The sequence below is a fragment of the Pelodiscus sinensis genome, chromosome 25 (genome assembly GCF_052426305.1).
Source record: "Pelodiscus sinensis isolate ZL-2025 chromosome 25, ASM5242630v1, whole genome shotgun sequence".
NCBI classification, from domain to species: domain Eukaryota; kingdom Metazoa; phylum Chordata; order Testudines; family Trionychidae; genus Pelodiscus; species Pelodiscus sinensis.
The window spans coordinates 17,242,246-17,261,698 of record NC_143076.1 but is presented as its reverse complement, the minus strand read 5'-3'; the positions used below and the strand labels follow the sequence as shown (position 1 = coordinate 17,261,698).

Sequence of the window (19,453 nt, the reverse complement as noted above, 5' to 3'; positions counted from 1 at the left end):
GGGCTTTTCAGCCTATGGTCAGCAGACCCCTGGTGTCTGCACACTATGTCTAACATGTTCAAAGGGGTCCAACAATTCTATTCAAAAAAATTTTGGTGGGGGGGGGCGGAGGAAGAGAGGGTTCTGCAAATTAAATAAGGTTAAAACCACTAACCTAGGCCATCTCTGATGAGTGTTTGTGCAACATGCTCTTAAAAAAGGCCAACAACCCATTTTTAACAATGGAGATTCCACAACCACCCTTGGTAGCCTCTTCCAGAGCTTAATTATCCTTGTAATTAGAATGGTTTTCCCTAATGTCTAAACAAATCTCCCTTGACGCAGATTAAGTCCATTACCTCATCTCACCTTCAGTGGATATGCAGAACAATTAAGCACCGTCCTCTTTTTATCATCAGACCTTAACATTTTTGAAGTTTATCATCAGGTTCCCCACTTCAGTCTTCTTTTCTGAAGACGACATGTGCCCAGGTTGTGTGTTTAACCTTTCCTCACAGGCCTGGTTCTCTAAATATTTTATCTTTTTTTGTTGCTTTTCTCTGCACTCTCTCCAATTTGTCCACATCTTTTCTGAATGTGGTACCTGGGATTTAGCACAGTATCCCTGCTGAGGCCTCGCCAGTGCCAAGAAGAGTGCGATTACCTCTCACGTCTTACAAACGTGTCCATTAATATACTCCAGAATATTAGCCTTTTTGCTAATTGCTGACTCGTTCAGTTTCTGATTCTTGACAGCCCCCCCACATTCTTTTCAGCAACACGACCACTCCTCCAGACAGGTATTCTTCATTTGTAGTTGCATGATTAATTTCTTTCTTATAATGATGTACTTTGCAGTTGTCTATATTAGATTACATGCTGCTGACTAATTCTCCACTCTGTCAAAGACTTTTTGAATTCTAACCCTGTTTTCTCAAGTGCTTGCAATCTCTGCCAGATTGGTAACATTTGCAAATTTTGGGAAGATGTACTCTCCACTCTACTGCCCATATAAATTAACGATAATATTGAATACTATCAGTGCCCAGGCTGACCCGTCAGACCCCGTAGAGACATTCTACCAATGGCTTGCTGTCAAACTGGTAACTTCTCTGTAAATATGATCTTTCAATCAGTTGTGCATTCATTTTGCAGTAACTTTATCTAGATTACATCTCCTTAGCTTGCTTAGGACAATGTGGGACTGTGTGAAAAGCCTTACTGAAATCACAATACATCAAGTCTACTACTTCCGCCCTAGCCACCAGGCCAACAAGCCCGTCAAAGAATAAGGTGGGTTTGGCATGACTTGTTCTTGACAAATCCATGATGGGCCTGAGATGGCTACTCTTTATAACCTTATTATCCTCCCTGTACAAAGCAATTGTTTACAAATTTGTTCCAGTATCTTTCCAGGTATCAAAAGTTAGGCTGACTGGTTTATAGTTCTCCAGATCCTCCTAGTTTTTCCCCCTTTTAAAACAGGGGTACTATCTTTGCCATTCTCCAATGGTTTGGGACTTCACGCATCCTCCATGAATTCTTGAGGACAGTTACTAATTCCTTAAATACCATAGGACGAGTTTCATCAGGTCCTGCCTGCTTAAAGACATCTAAATAATCTAAATATCCTTTACCCTGCTCCCTCTGCCCCGCTTCATGTCTTTCTGTAAACAAACTAACCTCTTAGGGTTCTTCAGCTTCACAGGGAAGGTATTAAACAAGGCAGAGATATGGCAATAAGGGCAAAGCCATGAGCCACATTTATTTCGACATGCAACTGCTCAGAAACTAGCAACAGCTAGTTTCCCACTGAGTGGCAGAGCAATCCCATGATCAAAGTGCAGGCCCAAAACTAGGAAGTTCTAATCCCTGCTCTTCCTTTAATTTGCCACAAGACCTAAGCAAGTTTTTGCTGTGCCTCAATTTCCAAGTCTGCAGAATAAAGATATAAAGACTGCTGCAGAGGTGAATTGGTTTAGATTTATACCACACTTTGAATAGCTAGTGTTCTCTTGGAAATGGAATGAAGAAAAACAAGGGCACCATATTTCAGGAAAGATGTGGACAAATTAGAGAGGGTCCAGAGGAGAAAAACAAAAAATTATTAAAAGCCTAGAACACATGACCTACGAGGGAAGACTGAAAGAAATGAGTATGATTAGTTTTGAAAAAAGAACACAGGGTCATAACAGCTGTCAAATACCTAAAAGTTTGTTACAACCTCTGATGATAGGACAAGAAGTAATGGGCTTAAATTGATGCAAGGGAGTTTCAGTTGGACATTAGGAAAAACTTCCTATCAAGGTGACAAGGAACAGGAATAAATTGCCTAGAGAGGTTGTAGAATCTCCATCACTGGCAATATTTAAGAGCAGGCTAGACAGACATCTATCTGGGTTGATAGATGGTGTTTGGTCCTGCCGTGAGGGCAGGGGACTAGATTTGATGACCTCTCGAGGTCCCTTCCAGTTCTAGCATTCTAGGATGCTTCTTTTACAGGCGAGAGGGAAGTACCCCATTCATTCCTACTTTTCTCTGTTCCAAGCAAGAATTCATGCTAATCACGGCGAGAGTCTCAAATAAGGACACCTACACACCGAGAACCCACATTCATTTTATACACTCTCCTGAACAATTTCAGAATAGTAAAGTCATCAGCTTCAACAAGCCTGGGAGCTTCCAGTCAAAGATTCCACATGCTTTACCCCTAGCCAATCTTCTGTACTATCCATCACCCTTATTAGTTAATATGTAAATACAAAATAGCAGCTCTTTAGAATTAGACTTCATATTTTGCAGAAGGAATTGCATTTCCCTGAATGTCCATACAATGCCTAGCACAACAGGTCCCTACTTTGATGGGGAACTTGACTTATTGCAATAAAAATAAGAAATAATCTTTATAGCAATTTACACTCTACCAGCTAACAAAACAAAGGACCGTTCTTATTTTTAAATCATTCATTCATGCAACACCAGGCAAAACTCTTCTACACAGATGCAGTGGGGAAAAACAGGAGTGGCTCTCCCAGCATCATGCAGTGACCTACGTTTTGGATATGTCTTGTGTGAAGGGGAGAAGAGAAGGAATAAAGTGCGGAAAATATTATCCCAATAGGGCTGTATGGCGGCACGTTGGGTACACCCCCGATCCTGCACCCCGTCCGCAGCAAGATGAGACTCCGCCAACCAGTAGTATAGAAAGGGTTTATTGCTCATCCAGGATACAGCACAGCACAGACGGGATGTGGTTTCAGGAGTCAGGGCCAGGATGCCTCAGACCCCTTGGATTAGGGGGTACATTGTCATCACTAGACCCTCAGCCCTCAGCTAAGGCTGCTTCCTTCATGTTTTCCAGCCAGCAACTGCCCCTTCCCCTGAAACCTGGTGTTGGTCTCTGCCTCTCTCCCTTTGTCTCTGCCCCTGGGGATTCCCCTGTTATCTCCTCAGGCTGAGCCCAGGTGTCTGGGTTAATACACATGTGGATGAGTCAGTGGGAATCACACATCATAGCGCAGGGGGACCCAGGGTTACAGAGCAGACAGCACCCCCACTACGTCACATATCCCATTAGGGCCATCCCCCTAGAATGTTGTTTGAAAGGATGAGTGGTAGTAAGGTGGGAAGGAAACCTTGGGCATGATTCTGGTCTCACACCACTTGTAGAGCACTATGGCTATTGCTGACTTCACTGGAGTTACTCCCAATGTAAATGAGCATAAATCAGAACACACTTCGTCCTGTGCTGTCTGTGGAACCTCTGCTGCCTTCTACTCATCATCTAGCAACAAATCTTTCCCTCCCACTGTAAAGGAGAAGCAGTTCTGTTTTCCTCAGTGACAAGCAGCAAACTGATAGAATGGAACCAAGAGAGGAATGAGAAGAGGGGGCTGAAGAGAAGCACTTCCCTTTACACCCCTCGTTTTCCTGATGAAAGAACATCCCTTTCTTTCCCTCACCTCCAATTTCTATACATCACCAAACTTTGCTAAGCATCACTTCACAAGAATGATGCCCCAGGGCAGGGTGGAAAAGGGAACATGTACTGTTTCAAAGGGCCCTTTTTAAAACTCTGCTGCCAGACCTTCAGATTTTATGAGTAAGATCTCAGGCAGTCTTTCTACTAGTAAGAAGCCTTCCTAGTTTAAAAACACAGTACAGTTCTGCCAGTGCATAATCCCTTCATTTCCTGTGTGGGTTGGTTTTAAATTTCTAGAATCAGTAATACTAGAGATGGTTGTGTGGAAGAGTTTGCTCCCCAAATAAACAAGGTGCCAACTGCACAAGGGAGTACAATACACTACCCAAGACCTGTTTATTGACATGCAATCCACATCCTAAACTACCCAAATGTAGCAAATCTGGTTAGATTCCTTTATATCTCACCTCTACATTTGACTCCTGGTCTCCTTTGGATTTTACAGATATAGAACAAGCCAGCAGATGCAGAAAGATGGAGGGGAGTCTAATTAGGACCACAGCAGTCAGAATTGGTTAATTCCCATCTCCTCCCTACAGTCATCTACAAAGACACATGGGCTTGATTCTTTTCCTAACCTTAAGTAAAACACGGCATTAACAACAAAATTCAGGTCTTCACCTGGAGTACTGGATATCCTAGCTGACAAAAGGAACCCAAACCAACCATACGTGCTTGAAACAAAAACTGATTACACGATTGCTCTTTATGTTGCTTTCTTGCACAAAGATGGAAGGCCTCATTTTAGCTACTGTCAGAAAGGATACTCGACTAGCCTTCTTTAACCAGTAGAGTAATTTCTATGTCTGTGCCAGACTATGGCTATACTGCCTTTTTTGGTGGAGGAAGACATGCAACTTGCACTCACATTTGCATATCTTCTTCTGATTCTTTTTGTGGAAGAGGTTTTGCTGCTATTTGGCCCTGTGTAGACGGGGCCAAATGTCGCCAAAAAAAACCTCTTTTGCAAGACTCTGTAAACCTTGATTTACGAGGAATAAGAGGTCTTGTGAAAAAAGGTTTTTTTGCGACATTTGGACCAAATAGCAGCAAAACCTCTTCCGCAAAAAGAATCGGGAGAAGATATGCAAATGCGGGCACAAGTTGCATATCATCTTCTGCAAAAAAATGGCAGTATAGCCGTAGCCCCAAGGAGGGGAACAAGTGTAAGACTCAAGTGCACTGTTTCATTCTGCTCTGGCAGGGAGAAGGAATAACCATGTTCAAGTTGGCCATTTGTTCACTTCTATTAATTAAAATCCATTAAGCAACTGACTAAGGAGTTTTAACAAAATACTGTTATTCTGTTCTTGATGCCTGTGCCTGTTCTTATGAAACTGAGATTGCACAACAACGTGTGATCTTGCATTTGAGACTTAACTCAGTGGCATGCAGCTCTGATGATCTGGAGAACCGTGACGGATAGGCGTTATTAAAAACCACACCCAAGACAAGTTGCTGGATGTTTTCAAGGAGCTCTGGCACAGTTGTGATTTAGTGACCAATGTTGCCATGAAATATTAGAGCATCACACTGATTATGTTGAGTCTGGTGATTTAGTGTGACACAAAGTGCAACAAGTTAATTATCCCTGACAAGTTCATAATGAAGTGGGAGCCTTCAGTCATCTCCCCTGCCTTTACATAATTCATTCCAATCCTTGATGTTCCTACTTCATGGATACGAGTCCATGCTTGTAGAAGTGTCTTGAGACATCTCTCCTGAGACCCCTCAGCTTGCAACCTCCATCTTTCCAGCCAGAGACCAGGGTGAACTGTAGCTCCGTAATTACATTTATCACCAAGAGAACATTTTGTATCTCTTGGTAACCAGCAGGGACAAGAAGTGAAAATTAGTCTGCTCTGGGGAACAAAGGTATGTCACCTTAACTGTGATTCCTATACTTAGTTTCATATTATGCAGTCCTTTCAGTGAGGTTTTTTTTTTTTTTTTTTTTTTTTAAAAGGACAAAGTCAAGAAAAATCCCTTCTCATACTCAGCGCAAACAACTACTGTGCTCTTGGCCGGAGGCCATATTATCTCAAGATCACCTTTTAGTTAAGCAGGTTTGAGCATAGTCAGTATTAGAAAAAGAGTTCCAAGGAAAGTCTAGACACTAGTTATTCAGTAGGTGGCACTTTCCTCTCTGATTCACTACTGGACCAATACCACAAGGCTAACAAGTGCTGTGATTGGATGACAGGAAGAGTCAAGGTCCTTGCTTTTCATGAAACAAAAACCAGGACTATGCAGCACTTTAAAGACTAACAAGATGGATTATTAGGTGATGAGCTTTCGTGGGCCAGACCTACTTCCTTGGATCAATATGTGGAAGAAAATCGGTACAACCATATATACGAAAGTGATACAATCAAAAAAAATGAACACATGTGAAATTGACAAATCAAATTTTAGAACAGAGTGGGGATGAGGGGGGAAGGTTAGTGTCTGTGAGGTAATGACACAGGGGTGATAATAGGGGAAGTTTCTGTGAGGTAATGATATTAGGGGTGATAATTTGGGGAAGCTATCTTTGTAATGGGTGACATAATTAGAGTCTTTGTTTAAACCCATACATAAAGTGTCAAATTTAAGCATGAATGACAATTCTGAAGCTTTTGGTTGAAGTCTGGAGTTAAAGTCTCTTTGAAGCAACATGCATCTTCCACATATTGATCTGAAGAAGTGGGTCTGGCCCACGAAAGCTCATCACCTAATAAACCATCTTGTTAGTCTTTAAAGTGCTGCATAGTTCTGTCTTTTGTTTCAGCTAGACCAGACTAACACGGCTGCATCTCTATCACTATTCTACTTGCTTTTCATGATCACTGACATAGCACGGTACACATGAACCTCCGTGTTTTGGGTGTCCCTAATTCAGGAACATGCACGGTACAGATCCTAGCAGGCAGAGGAGGAAGAGGCTCTGCATGCTACCACTCCGATTCTCCCCAGATGGGGGAAGGCAGCATGAGGCTTTTCCCCACCAGTGCCATAATGGGAGACAGTGCCTGGGAGCAGCAGGAAGCAGAGACACGTATGCCCCCCAGGAGCAGAGTGCAATGGAAGTGCCCCCATCCTCATCCCCCGACTCTGCAGTACACTCCCTGGCCTGGCAAATTCTTTAATATCGCTTCCCAGGGTTGCCAGATTAAAGAGCCTCAAGTGTATTTGCAAAGGTGTTTGACCTCTGACAGTTTGTACATTTACATTTGGACCATTTAAGAACTTCTCCACAGTTTCAACTGGAGAGGATTCTTATTTTCCCCTCCTGCACAGTGTGTACGTGAAAGACTGTGGAAGCAGGAAGAGTGTCTTTCACCACCAAGGTTTAGCGATGAGTCAGAGCCATTAGGGAAAATCTGAAGTGCTTTGGGGTCTTTAAGAGGGCAAAGTTGTATGGAAGTGTTAGCTATTATCAGAGCTGGCTTGGAACTGTCTCGTGAAAAATGCAGGGGATGTGGCCAAAAAAGAAAAAAAAACACAATATTTTGACCAAATTTTGGATATTACAGGTTTTGAACTGACCCAGAAAGTTTCATTTTGAATCAGTTCAACAAAACATTCAGCCATATTTGCCTAATAGGACTTCAGGCAGCCCAGTACAGGGGTTGAGAATAAAGGCTCTAAATTACATCTTCCCTTATGCAATGCAGATTTCCCTCACACTGTGTAGTGACCATGGAGCTGCACATCTCTGGGTGCATTATGAAACTTGACCCCTAAGGGGAGAAGGGGGCATTGCGCTCTTGAACTGAGCACTCTTATGATGTAATGCACCACAGTGAGGGAAAACACAGTTTTACATTGAACACACTTCAAATTAAGTGTTTTGGGTGAGCTTATGCTAAAACCAACATTTTTGATCTCAGGAAGGATGAAATATTTTATTCCAATCACAGGTGGCAAGATTTTTCTGAATTTCCTTCCATCCCAAATTTGAGTGGTGTCAACCTTTTGCCCCAATTTGCAGCGAAAACTAATTTTAGAACGTCCCATAGGATGGAAGTTTCAAATTTCCCTCAACTCTTGCTATTACTTCAATTTATGGGTTCATAACACAAATATTCCAAGATCAGAACTGTGCAGATTCTTCCATTAATATGGAAACAGAAGTCATTCCTCTAACTCACAGGGAAAGGTTAGTACAATTTTAATGTGAGCCTAGATATCCTTATTTTATTTAATTTTTATATATATATATATATACACATATACACACACACACACACACACACACACACACACACACACACACGCGCCTGGATCTTCTAACCATTAAATAGAAGCATTTGCTTCCATGGAAACGGCACATTCAATCCCTGTGGCTGAGTGCCCCATTATGCTCCAATATGTTTTTGGCCATTTTAATGATGAGGGGGTTCCCAACAGTCTTTTCAAGACATCAGTGACTGGAAAGAGTGGGTTTATCAAAGGCACAAGGCTTTATGGCTCCCTACATCAACTTCCTGGAGAACAGAAACAAGTTCAAGGTCTCAGTCCTTATTTTCAAAGTACTCCAAGATCTAGTCCCACAATATCTGAAAATCTCATGCTTTGAGATGAAGACCGTGGTCGATAATTACCTGGTACTATCAAACGTAACAAAAAGAATAAAGCTAGTCTGTGCAGGAGACCGCGAACCTGTCCCAAAACCATCAATATTCTCACTACTTCACACTCCAAGTACAAGGTGCATTTCTTTGATCTTGCCTTCTCTAATGAAACACACAGCAACAGGTATAGTTATATAAATATATTTTAACAAGACACTTCCACTGCACACCCCTGACCATTGTGGGAAAGAGGAGAAGAGAACACATAAGACGTGACAGATGTCTGATCAGTTGGGTTAATGCACTGCTGGAAGGTGCTCAGACAGCACGATGACAAGCACTGCACAAAAACCTATACAGACTAGAACAGAAATTATGGGAAGGACTCAAGCAAACAAAACAGGAAGAGCAAAGAAAGAAGAATCCTCTAGGGCTCCATCAGGGTTGTAACAAGACTACAAACTCTATTTTCAAAAGCAAGTGAAATGCAACAATCTTCACATCCTAAGAATGGAAATGAAGAAATTAATACCCAGGGGGTCTAGCCTGCTTTATGGAGCAAAAATACCCAGGACATTATGTGCAAGAGAAAAAGATATTTTGCAGAAGAAAAAAAATTGAAGAAGGATATGAAGAGAATTCCCAAGATGCCAAAAACTATTTGCCACAAATTAACTGAAAAACTGGAAAAGTTAACTGGCATTTAGCCCAAGGTCCTGATCTACCTAAAAGCAGTTTACATGACTAAAATTGCACTCCATGAATGAGACAAAAAGAAGCACCAAAAGATTCAGCTGTATTATAATGGCACCCAACAGTACTGTGTTACAGTGTTTTACTGAATACACAGACCGGAGAAGGATAGCTGGGTTTGCGAAGGAGGAAGTCAAGCATTTAAAGTTAGCTCTATTTACTACCAATTTCTCGTCATGAAAATGCCTATCTGATTCCTCAAGCAACCAGATGCCTGTCTGATTCCTCAAGCAACCAAAAGGAGTTTCTCAAAGACCCTTGGTATATGGCTCCCTCACATAAGAATTCCAAGAGCAAGAAAGAACACACCAAGACACCCCATTTTCTTGTTGCACCTCAAGATACTACTATTACTAAGCACCCAATGGCAAGTGAGACAGCACTGATAGCTAGTTACTGGCAAAAAATATTAGTCCATTATTTCTGCTTGGACTCTTAAAGTTTGGTCCCGTCCAAAGCAAACAGCAGGTTTCTCCACACGTACCACAGGGCTGGGGAAAATACAGAGGGGAGAGAGAAGGAAGGGTTAGGTCCAACACAGCAAAAAGCCACTGGAAAGGAAGGAGGATTGCAAACTGCTCTCCTAGCTCCTGGCCACAGACAGAGCATCTGCAGGAAATTTTGGCGGAAGTAAAGGCTTAAGTTAGGAAGTCATCTTTCTCTATGAATACATGAAAAGCCAGGACACTGTACAGAGTGAGCAAGAAGTATAAACACAGATACATTCCAGTAGGCATACCAAGCATTTCCTGTAACTAATGGAACACTCTGAATATGCGACAGTTAAGCAGCTTGAGATAGACGTTAGTGGCGGTTCAAAGTATTTGGATATGGTCAGCATGGGTCACTATCTAGCCAGCATTCACTATGAAGCAGCCCTAGCTAACTGGGAATTGGTAAAGGGTTCCCCAGTATTAGTCTGTCAGCTGAAACATTAAAAAATGCTGACATTTGGCCTTCAGGCAAGAAGTTTCCTTTTTCCTTCCTCCTGGAGACGGCAGATATGCACACAGCTACATCAGGGCAAGCCTGACTTGACATCAGCTTCCAGCTGCACTTAAACAGGCCATGCCCTCTCAAAACTAGTTCTAGAGCCCTATGGAAAGTGGTGTGGCAAGCTTTTTAATCTTCTGTGAAATGTTTAGGGTTTTAACTGTTCCGGTATGTATCAGAACCCCCTACTTTTGCAGCAGAAAGACTAACAGGGACCATCAATACAGCCTGGCTCTATTGTGACAAGACACTGGGACTGCTACTGGAAGAGCCACTTCCTTAGCAAGCAAATAGCGAGGCGCCAGAAAATGGAAGAGCTGAAAATGTATCTGACTGCTTTTAAAAGGGATACATGCTCTCTGTTTCCATGAAGAGGAGACAGGGAGGATGAGGGCAGGAGGGTATGCCTTTCCCTAAGGACTTCTGGGGTATGTGGGGTGGGAGAGATTGTATTCTGGTGTGTTTGCGCCATGGATCTGTAACACTCCTGCTGAAACTGAAGCACGAGTATGTGGAAAAAGCCCCTGCATACAACCTGTGTTCCTTACTCCAGCTACCATATGACCCCAAAGAGTTCAACAACAAATCAGAGCAGCCACAGGAGGAGAACTCAGGGAAGCATGCATAAGCAACTCTGAGGTTTGCAACATCTCAGCACTGGTCCTGGGACGAGGGCAACTGCATTGCAGGAGAGCCAAGTCCCAAGGAAGAGTGTCAGGTATGGATTCTGCACCAGAGATATTCTCTAGAGACTTAGAGCTAGAGACAACTGTGCCTGGGCTCTTCCCAGCTCCAGTTCACTTGGAAGCATGCAGGATCCAAAGGCTGGTCCACTTCTCAGAGTTGGAAGATTGTCCACTAGACAAACTCAGCCAACTCAATGACTGATTGATCATCTACCATCCCCATAGGATCCAGAGATGCTTACCAGCTGTAAGCCCAGCCTGCCTTCTGATTGCACATCTTTTGGAGTGTTACCGGAAAAGCAAGCCACGGTCATACCACAGTAAAAAGAAAAGCACTCTTGATGGAGGCTAAAAGAGGAAGATGAGCAAGCACAGGCTATTCTTTGAAAAATATTCTTCATTGTGGCACATCCTGGGGGTGAACTGGGAAATACGATGTGAGCTTTTCCTGAGAACCAGGTATGTGCTGATTTCCACTAGCCTAAAGACCCCCAGAACGGAAGCGAGCAGCAAAATGTGAGTTCAAGCCATGCTAGCTTATCAGGATGAAGCAAGTAGAGTGAATATTCTCCCCCCAAAATTAAATAAACGTGTTTATTCTTTTGACTATCTGTCTATATATCTCAGTCCCTTGCCAATCCCTTGCATGGGATTGATGTGAAACGGTTTTTCCATTTCATAAAAATGGAAATAGTGGAAAAATCTGCAAAACAAAACCCTGCTAACCCAGCCAGCTCAACTTTCATGGTTAAAACAAGATGTGGACAGTCAACCATTGGCACCAAAATTCTGTAGAGTCCAGTCTTACTTAAGCATGTTTATACACTGCCATAATTATTTGGTGATAGATTCTCCCAACACAGCAGTTCCAGCAAGTTTCCCCAACTGGTAACAGAAGACAAGGTAATATGGAAGGAAGACAGTGTGTGCTTCCTATACATGGGTTAGTATCCAGTGCTTACACTCCGACACACCTAAAATCACATTAAAAACCCAGCTTCCCTCTCCCTGCTGCAAAGCAAGCCATGCAGAGCAAGCAAAAGGCAAAGGCCTTGGGTGCACAGGCAAAAAGCATGGAGCAGATAGGAAAGATGCAAGGCTGCAGCGGCTGCTTTAGCTTACCATACGTCTCGGATCTACTCTCCTCCGAGCTAGACTTTGTCTTCTTGGAGGAGCTATCTGCACAGGAGCAGGAGAAAAGGAAAGAGATATAGAAAATATGGAGACCAAACATGAGAAAAATAAAACTTCAAGAAAAAAAAACAGAATGATTTCTACGATTAGGTTAAGTCATGCAACACACAAATAGGGTAAGAACAACACAGGTGATAACACTTGGAACAAATGTGAACACCACACATCACCCCACACTGTGAGGGTCTATAACAGAAGACAAAAGTGCAATAATTGAAGTTCTCCCCTATGCTAACAAGTGAACTAGAAAAAAGTTATTCTGGTTAAAAGTGTTGGAGGTGTACAGACCCCCGGGCATTCATCATAAAACAGCTTACATACACAAAAGTGCACAATGCTTTGAATCCATCTTTAGAAAGGCAGGAGCGTAATGGAGGCTAGAAAAGAATCCATCTATCAAAGTAGATCACAGATACCTTACTGCTGAGGGGAGACAAGAGCCCTCAAAAGGCTCAAAAGGGGCACTGGGATTAAAAGATCCCAGGATCATCTACTTCGCTTTCCAGGCAGCCAAATTCTAAACCTGAAGTTCAAAATCCTGTGACCTTCTCTCACTCATCCCAAATCAAAATATTTTACCTAACCCTAAAGAGACTGCATACTTATGCAATTCCTCCTTCTATCACCCTGCCCCTCCCCGAAAAAGTACACTTCAGAAACCCATTTTAAAGTATTTTTTCTGCACATCAGAAAGAAACCTCACTGCTAGTGGCAGAACAGTTACACCAGTTTGCAAACAGCTTGAGCCACTCTGTGCAAGAACATGTCCTTCATGCCACACAGCCTACAAACTTCATATTCTTCTCTCACCTGTTGAACAGTCCCCTATGGAATAGCAGGATCAGAGTGCACAAACATGAGAAACGCACACTGCATGGGGGCCAGTAGGCTTACACACAAGAGCCAGCAGACAGTTTAACGAACACACAACAGTCACGGAGTTAGTGGTTTAGTGGGAGATGAAAGAATCTTTGCATGCAGTCCAGTGCCCAAAACAGCATTAGATTCTAAAGTTGACAAAGAGGTTCTAGACTTTACAGGAGGAGGAAAAAGAAATAATGGACACCATGTCCATCAAAAATTGTACATAAAACTTCAATTCAAGTGCAAGAGAAAAAGATATTTTGCAGAAGGTTATCTTCCTTAAGGTTGCAGAGGTTAAAAACTCACTGGAACTGAAAGTCAGTTGCTGCTGTGACCACACAACTTTTACATATCCACATCTCCAACAAGTAAGGCCAAGCCACAAGCTAAAATATTTGCTTCCTGAACATTTGGGCTATTTATTTTGTTTCTCAAAAATAAGAAACAATTTAGGTCATTTAATGGCACTACCAGTCTAGATTTATTTTGGAGCAGGTGAAAGCTATCACGTACGAAGTCATGCCAAATTCAGTCAACCCACCTTCACTGCCATGTCTCAGTATATTGGAAAAGCTTTGCAATCCCACTACACAAAACAGGTGCTGAATATTACTCCGATAAGAGCTCATTTCCTACAATTCCCAATAACTTTTAAAAGCTGCACTCTCATCTGGGAAGTTCTGAAGCTTTACCTGTAGGATCAAAGTCGTGTGTACTACTGCAGCGTTCAACCTTCTGTTTCTTGTCAGCTGGAGTCTCTCTGCTCAGAATGCTGCCATGCCTGTCAAACAAAAGCAGCTGATTTTGGATCACTTCACCACAGGAGTATCAATTGTAGCTACAACTTCACAAAGAAGCTTCAGGTAGCCTCAATAACCAAACAGAATAAAGATACTGAGTCAGCATTAAGCAACATTTAATTTAAAGAGTTAAAGACAGACACCAAATTCTGAAGGGGAGAAGAAATTCTCAGGTAAAAAGTGCATTTAACCTTTTACCTTTGAGTGTTAAAAGTAATTAAGCTACCTTAACTGATGGTGCAATAACTTGTCAAATTTCACTGTAAAAATGAATTTATAATTTACAAGGGGCAAAAGAGCATGCAAACGTCACCAGTCCCCCCAAACCTTGCCTATAAGTTTCACTTTAAAATGGAGACAGAAGGAAAGATTTAAAAAACAAAACAAAAAAAAAGGGGCTTTGTGCCACAAGAGCATGTAATCACGCACCAAAGTAGGGTGTATCTAGACTACAGGGTTTTTTCGAAAACAACTTCCCCTGTGTCTAGACTGCCGCCGCCTTCTTTCAAAATTAAATCGAAAGAACACTGTTTTTTTCGACTGCGGTAAACCTCATTTTACGAGGAAGAACGTCTTTTTTTTTTTAAAGTACTCTTTTGAAAAAAGGTGTTCTTGAATGCAAACAGGGCTTTTTCGAAAGAGCATGCAGACTGTCTGGGTGCTCTCTTTCGAAAAAGCGGCTCGCTTTTTTGAAAGAAGTGGTTGCAGTCTAGACGCTCTCTTTTGAATGAGGCTTTTTCAAAAGATACTTTCGAAAAAGAGGCTTGTAGTCTAGACATAGCCCTAGAGTCAACCATCTCAAATCCCAGATAAACTGAGCAAATGCTAAAGAAACTTCACATGGCAACACCAATTCATGCACTGTAAATGTCATCAGCTCCCTTTCAACAGATTTCAAGACCTGAAGGGACCACTGAGACGATCTAGTCTGAACTTCTGTATAACACAGATCAATCTGTGCATTTGATTTACTTCAGTGAGCGACGGACAATTTCCAAATATGCTTTTTTAAATTACTGCAAGCTTCAAGATGGCATTTTTGCATAAAGATAGACAACCAAACCCCATTATCTTACCTTGTAGGTTTTTTGAGAGGAAACCTGAAATAAAAAGAAAAAAGAAAGTGTAGTTGAAATACATTTTGCTCCATAATATCATTGTTAATAAAGACGTTTTGCACTTCTGTAATGCCTTTCATAAGATTATCTACAAGTCCTTTATGTTCCTAAAAGAACGGCACAGCCCAAAGATGGAGTTATCACCAACCAGTTCAGTTTACCCAATTGTAAAACCAGGATAAATAAAACTGGTAAAATTTACGTAAGGTCTCACAGGAAGCCAAAGGCAGATGTGGGGTTAAAATCCCAGTACACCAGACCCTTGTTCTTATCAACACTATACCTCCAAGAACATCTTTTCTCAAAGGAGAAGCAAGAATGGAAGTCATCGATTTAGGCAACTAGACAAAGCCATTAAGAGACCTAGAGATTCTGTTCCTCTCACTGCCACAGAACTCCTTTCACATGTAACAAGTTCCGTGTGCCTCAGCTTGCATAGCAGGAAATACTAATACCATTTTGCAGAACTCTCAGCAGTTTTAGGAAGCCGAATTCATTACTGATTGTCAAGTGCTCTTAGATTCATATCTGGATAGCAGTGCAAAAGTGGCTAGTATAATAAAATGAATATAGATAATTTAAGGTCACATTTTGCCCTAAATTGTTTTTACCTATTCTTTCTAGTAACGCTTAACCACAAATGAAAAATTAGAGGGAAATATTTTCCTCTGTCCCCTTCCCCCTCTCCCCTACGGTTTGTTTTCTTTGTGCATTTCACAGCACTCTGAGTGGAGTTGGTTTTTCCTGTTTGTCTGGGTTCTTCACACAGCAACAGAAGGGGGGGAAAAAAGAAGACTAAAATAAAGAAGCTGCAACTCAATAAAAGTTGGAAGGCAATGTTTTTAATGATTTAGTTTTATCTAGTACAGTGTTTCTCAAACGGTGCCCCAGGGCTCCGCGAGGTTGACAAACTGGAAACATAGATAGTTACAACACATACAATCAGTGGACCACTGGAGCTCTGCATAAATTTTTTACACATGTAAAGGGCTCCGGAGCGCAAAAAGTTTGAGAACCGCTGATCTAGTATATTTTAACTGCATCACATTCCTTCAATAAATTGTGCTGTATCTCCCAAGGAAAGTTTATGGCGTTAGGAAAAAAAAGGAAGGGTGTATTACTGAAGCAATTCAGTCCTGAGACTAGCATCTCAAACCTCAGATTCAAACAAAAAACTCAATGAGCCACATTCAAAATCAACCTCCTCTTCCAAATGGTTTTCTGAATTAGCAAGGAAACCTTTCCTCCCCACAACTATGACTGTTTACAAGAGACACTTCATGCTGAAAGTTTTGTTTCTCTTGAGGAAAAAACAATTGACCATCTTCCCAGTACCAATTGCCTCTCCAGTAGCATAAACATAGGTGAAGCCTTTACAGATGTGTGACACATTGAATTTAATTACCATTTAAAAGTTTAGTCTGAATTTAACCTTATTCACCCAGTTAATCCCTCTCTTCGGGTAAAAGGGATCCACATAAAGGTGTACATACACACACAAAATGTCCAACACTTGTGCCATCTGCTACTCAAGCATGCAGCTATCAACAAATCCATACCTTCCCACAAAAGGGTGGCAGCAGTGGAAAAGGAAACTGAAATGACATCTCTCCAAAGGAGCATGTTTTCCCTTAAAGCCAAAGCACACTGGCTGAAAATATAGCCAAACAAGAGGCTGCACAAATCCATTATTGGCTTTTTCTTCCCCAAAAAGTTCAGGAAATCCCTAGCTCTAAATTACCCCATGTCCTATCTAAAAAGCCCAAAGAAGAAATACTTACCCAGCCCAACCTCTTCGCATTCTGCTCCATTTAGACAGCACGTTCGCCCTCTCATTCTAAATCTTTACATAATCCTATTCTGGCTGGTACAGAACTAGATGTGTATAATCAAGGAGACAGCCTTGACCCCAGGACAGAAGAAAGGCAAAGGTGTTTCAGGCAGCTAAATGTAACCTAGTGCTACAGTTTTGATGATCAAGTGAGATGCTGTAACCATGAGTCTGACTCAACAGCAGAATGAGAGCTAGAATGAGGATCTAGAGACCAGGATGGACAAATCCTCCCAAAGACAGATGCAATAATACTGTCTCCTACACAAAGTTAGAGCATCACAGGGTGCATTAGAAATACTGGAGTTACATTTGATAGGTGGGGCACCCAAATTTACATTTTGTTATAACCTGTTTTGTAAAACAATATTAAATAGAAACATTTCTATGAAAAAATTTTTTTTTCCCCTACAGTGTTTCTAATTCTGGCTATACTCGTATGATGCAAGGTTTTGAAAGTGAAAGACTGCAAACTAAAGTAAGAACCAGCTCTTTCATTTACCATTTCAGTTTTTGCACTTCTCTACTGCCTCCCTAACAGCATAAATGGGCAACAAATTAGGTTTATACTACAATTTGTTTCATGAAGAATACATGCTTATGAGCTTCAGGATTTTCCTGTAATTAAATTAAGACCCTGATTCCGCAGACGCTCTTGTACAAGCTTCACTTCAAGCACATGAACACTGCCATTAAGGTCAACAGAACAGCTGATATGCTTAAAAGTTAGGCATGTGCTTAAGCACCTTGCTGAATCAGGCAGGGTCCAAGTCTCAGAGCATTCCTATATGACAAGTGATTATTATCCAGTGTTTACAATGGGCCTGCTCATCCTGGCAGAATTAATGCCAGAGAAGAAAGCAGATTAGTGCTGAAGCCTGTGGAAAAGAAACCAATCCTGGGATCACATGAACACAGTGTTGATCACCTTTAGCCTCTGTCTTTCCCTCATGAAAACTCCACTCTACAGAACAATGCCGCATGCGTCAAGGGGCGCACTGTTCCAGAAGGATTCTGGGATAGATTCCCGGAAGCTCTCCAGCCACTGGCTGCAAGCCAGTTTCCTGAGTTTCTTTTTTCTCAAAAAAGGGGGAGGGGAGCGAGGAGAGGGAAGCAGGGCAAGCAGCAGGTCATGATCACAGTGAAGCCTCTCACAAGCCTACGCATACCGAGCAAATTCACTAGCAATACAGGAAGAGAGGAGGAGACCTTAAGCTTCTTTCCTCCTGTGTTCAACTGTTGCATTTCTGCCTTGTTTGACTAAGCTTCACTTCAGAAGGGTCTGCTCAAACTAAGAGTTCTGGAGAGGCACGTGGGTCTTTGTTCAGCTACACCAGGGGTAGGGATTGTCAGGGCCTGGGGCGTTGCATGTGGTGCCCTGCTTGCCTGGATCCAGCCCCCGAGACTCATGGCTTCCGCCTAACACTAGGGAGCCTGTACTAGCACTTCAGCCCTGCTCCCCGCCATGGGGTTGGAGCTCGCAAAATCTACTAGCCAGGGCCCACTCTAGGGTCTGATGTATGAGGGGAATGTGAGGAGTGTCTTTCTTCTCAGTTGGGGGCCACGACAGTGAGAGTTGTTTTTTGTTTTGCTTTGCTTCTCACTTATGCGTGGCCCCGACTGATTTTTCTGTGGGTCAGTGGCCCCTGACCCAAAAAAGGTTCCCCACCCCTGAGCTATGTCTTAGAGCCGAACCACTAATACTCCCTTCAACAACTCTGAGGCGTGAAGGAGTTCCACACCATTGAGTTATAGAACCCCAGAAGTTAAGGGATGGAAGAGATCTGAGGAGTTTAAAGACATTCACTCAGACTGGGAGCATTCAGCACAAATTTCTCCTCTTCCCACTGAATAATTCATGGTACTTCCTAGTTTGTTGAAGATATCCTTCCATGCTTAAATACCAAGTCAATCCTATACTGAGGTAATAAGTGCAGTATAAGAAACTAGACTGAGAAATTACACATTGAAAAATGTACCTCAAAAGAGATTCCAGAATGATGTAGACAGGGCTGCTATGTGACACAGTAAGATGTGGACTATATGATTTTCTTTAAGGTACCTCAGAATGCAAGCCTGAACCAGGAAAAGCCAGAAAGATTTCTTTCAAGGAAACAGGGAAGAATGGTGCTGAACTGAGATACAAAGATAAAGCACTTTAAAAAGTGACTAATATAACCTTGTTTCTCTGCTAGATGTCCATCACAGTGTGCAAGTATTCAGCAGGCATTCATATGCGTAACTTGTTTTTCATTAGATGTTCACCTTTCATACTACAGAAAGCCACAGTGGTTTTTAGAGTTAGTGGTGAAAGCTTACCTTGAGCTCTCCTTCTTATGTCCAAATAACCCAGTAAATTTCACCTACTGTTGGAAACCTACTATAGGCTGAGGCAAAACAGCTGGAGATTCAGCTCTAAATCTGACTGATAAAAATCCTCAGATGCTGTCTGATGTGCTATTGTGCATCAGCACATTTTCAAAACTAGTCGGTCAGCTCTGACTCCCAAATACCAGAAGTGATTAAGAACTATAACAAATTCCGTTGTCAAGCCATTTAAATTAGGGATGTAAGCAACTAGTCAGCTACCCACTAAGCCTAGGCTTATCACGTAGTCAAGTCATTCCTCAACTAGTCACTTCCACACTCCCTTGCTGCCTCTGTATCAGAGGTAGCAAGGGCGGGGGGGGGGGGGGA

The 19,453-nt window shown here is 42.1% G+C and overlaps 1 protein-coding gene across 4 annotated transcripts in view; it reads right to left on the bottom strand.

The window, feature by feature from the left end:
• Window positions 1-19,453, bottom strand: part of ARHGEF12 (Rho guanine nucleotide exchange factor 12) — a 112,947-nt gene that overhangs the window by 51,968 nt on the left and 41,526 nt on the right. For 2 of the 4 annotated variants that reach the window (XM_075909528.2, XM_075909526.2), the window contains exons 2-4: window positions 14,884-14,907; window positions 13,700-13,788; window positions 12,072-12,128 (exon numbers count right to left, since the gene is read on the bottom strand). In XM_075909528.2, the coding sequence (XP_075765643.2) occupies window positions 12,072-12,128; window positions 13,700-13,788; window positions 14,884-14,907 (170 nt within the window). The remainder of the gene's footprint in view (window positions 1-12,071; window positions 12,129-13,699; window positions 13,789-14,883; window positions 14,908-19,453) is intronic. The other 2 variants (XM_075909529.2, XM_075909527.2) reach the window with 1 other exon arrangement.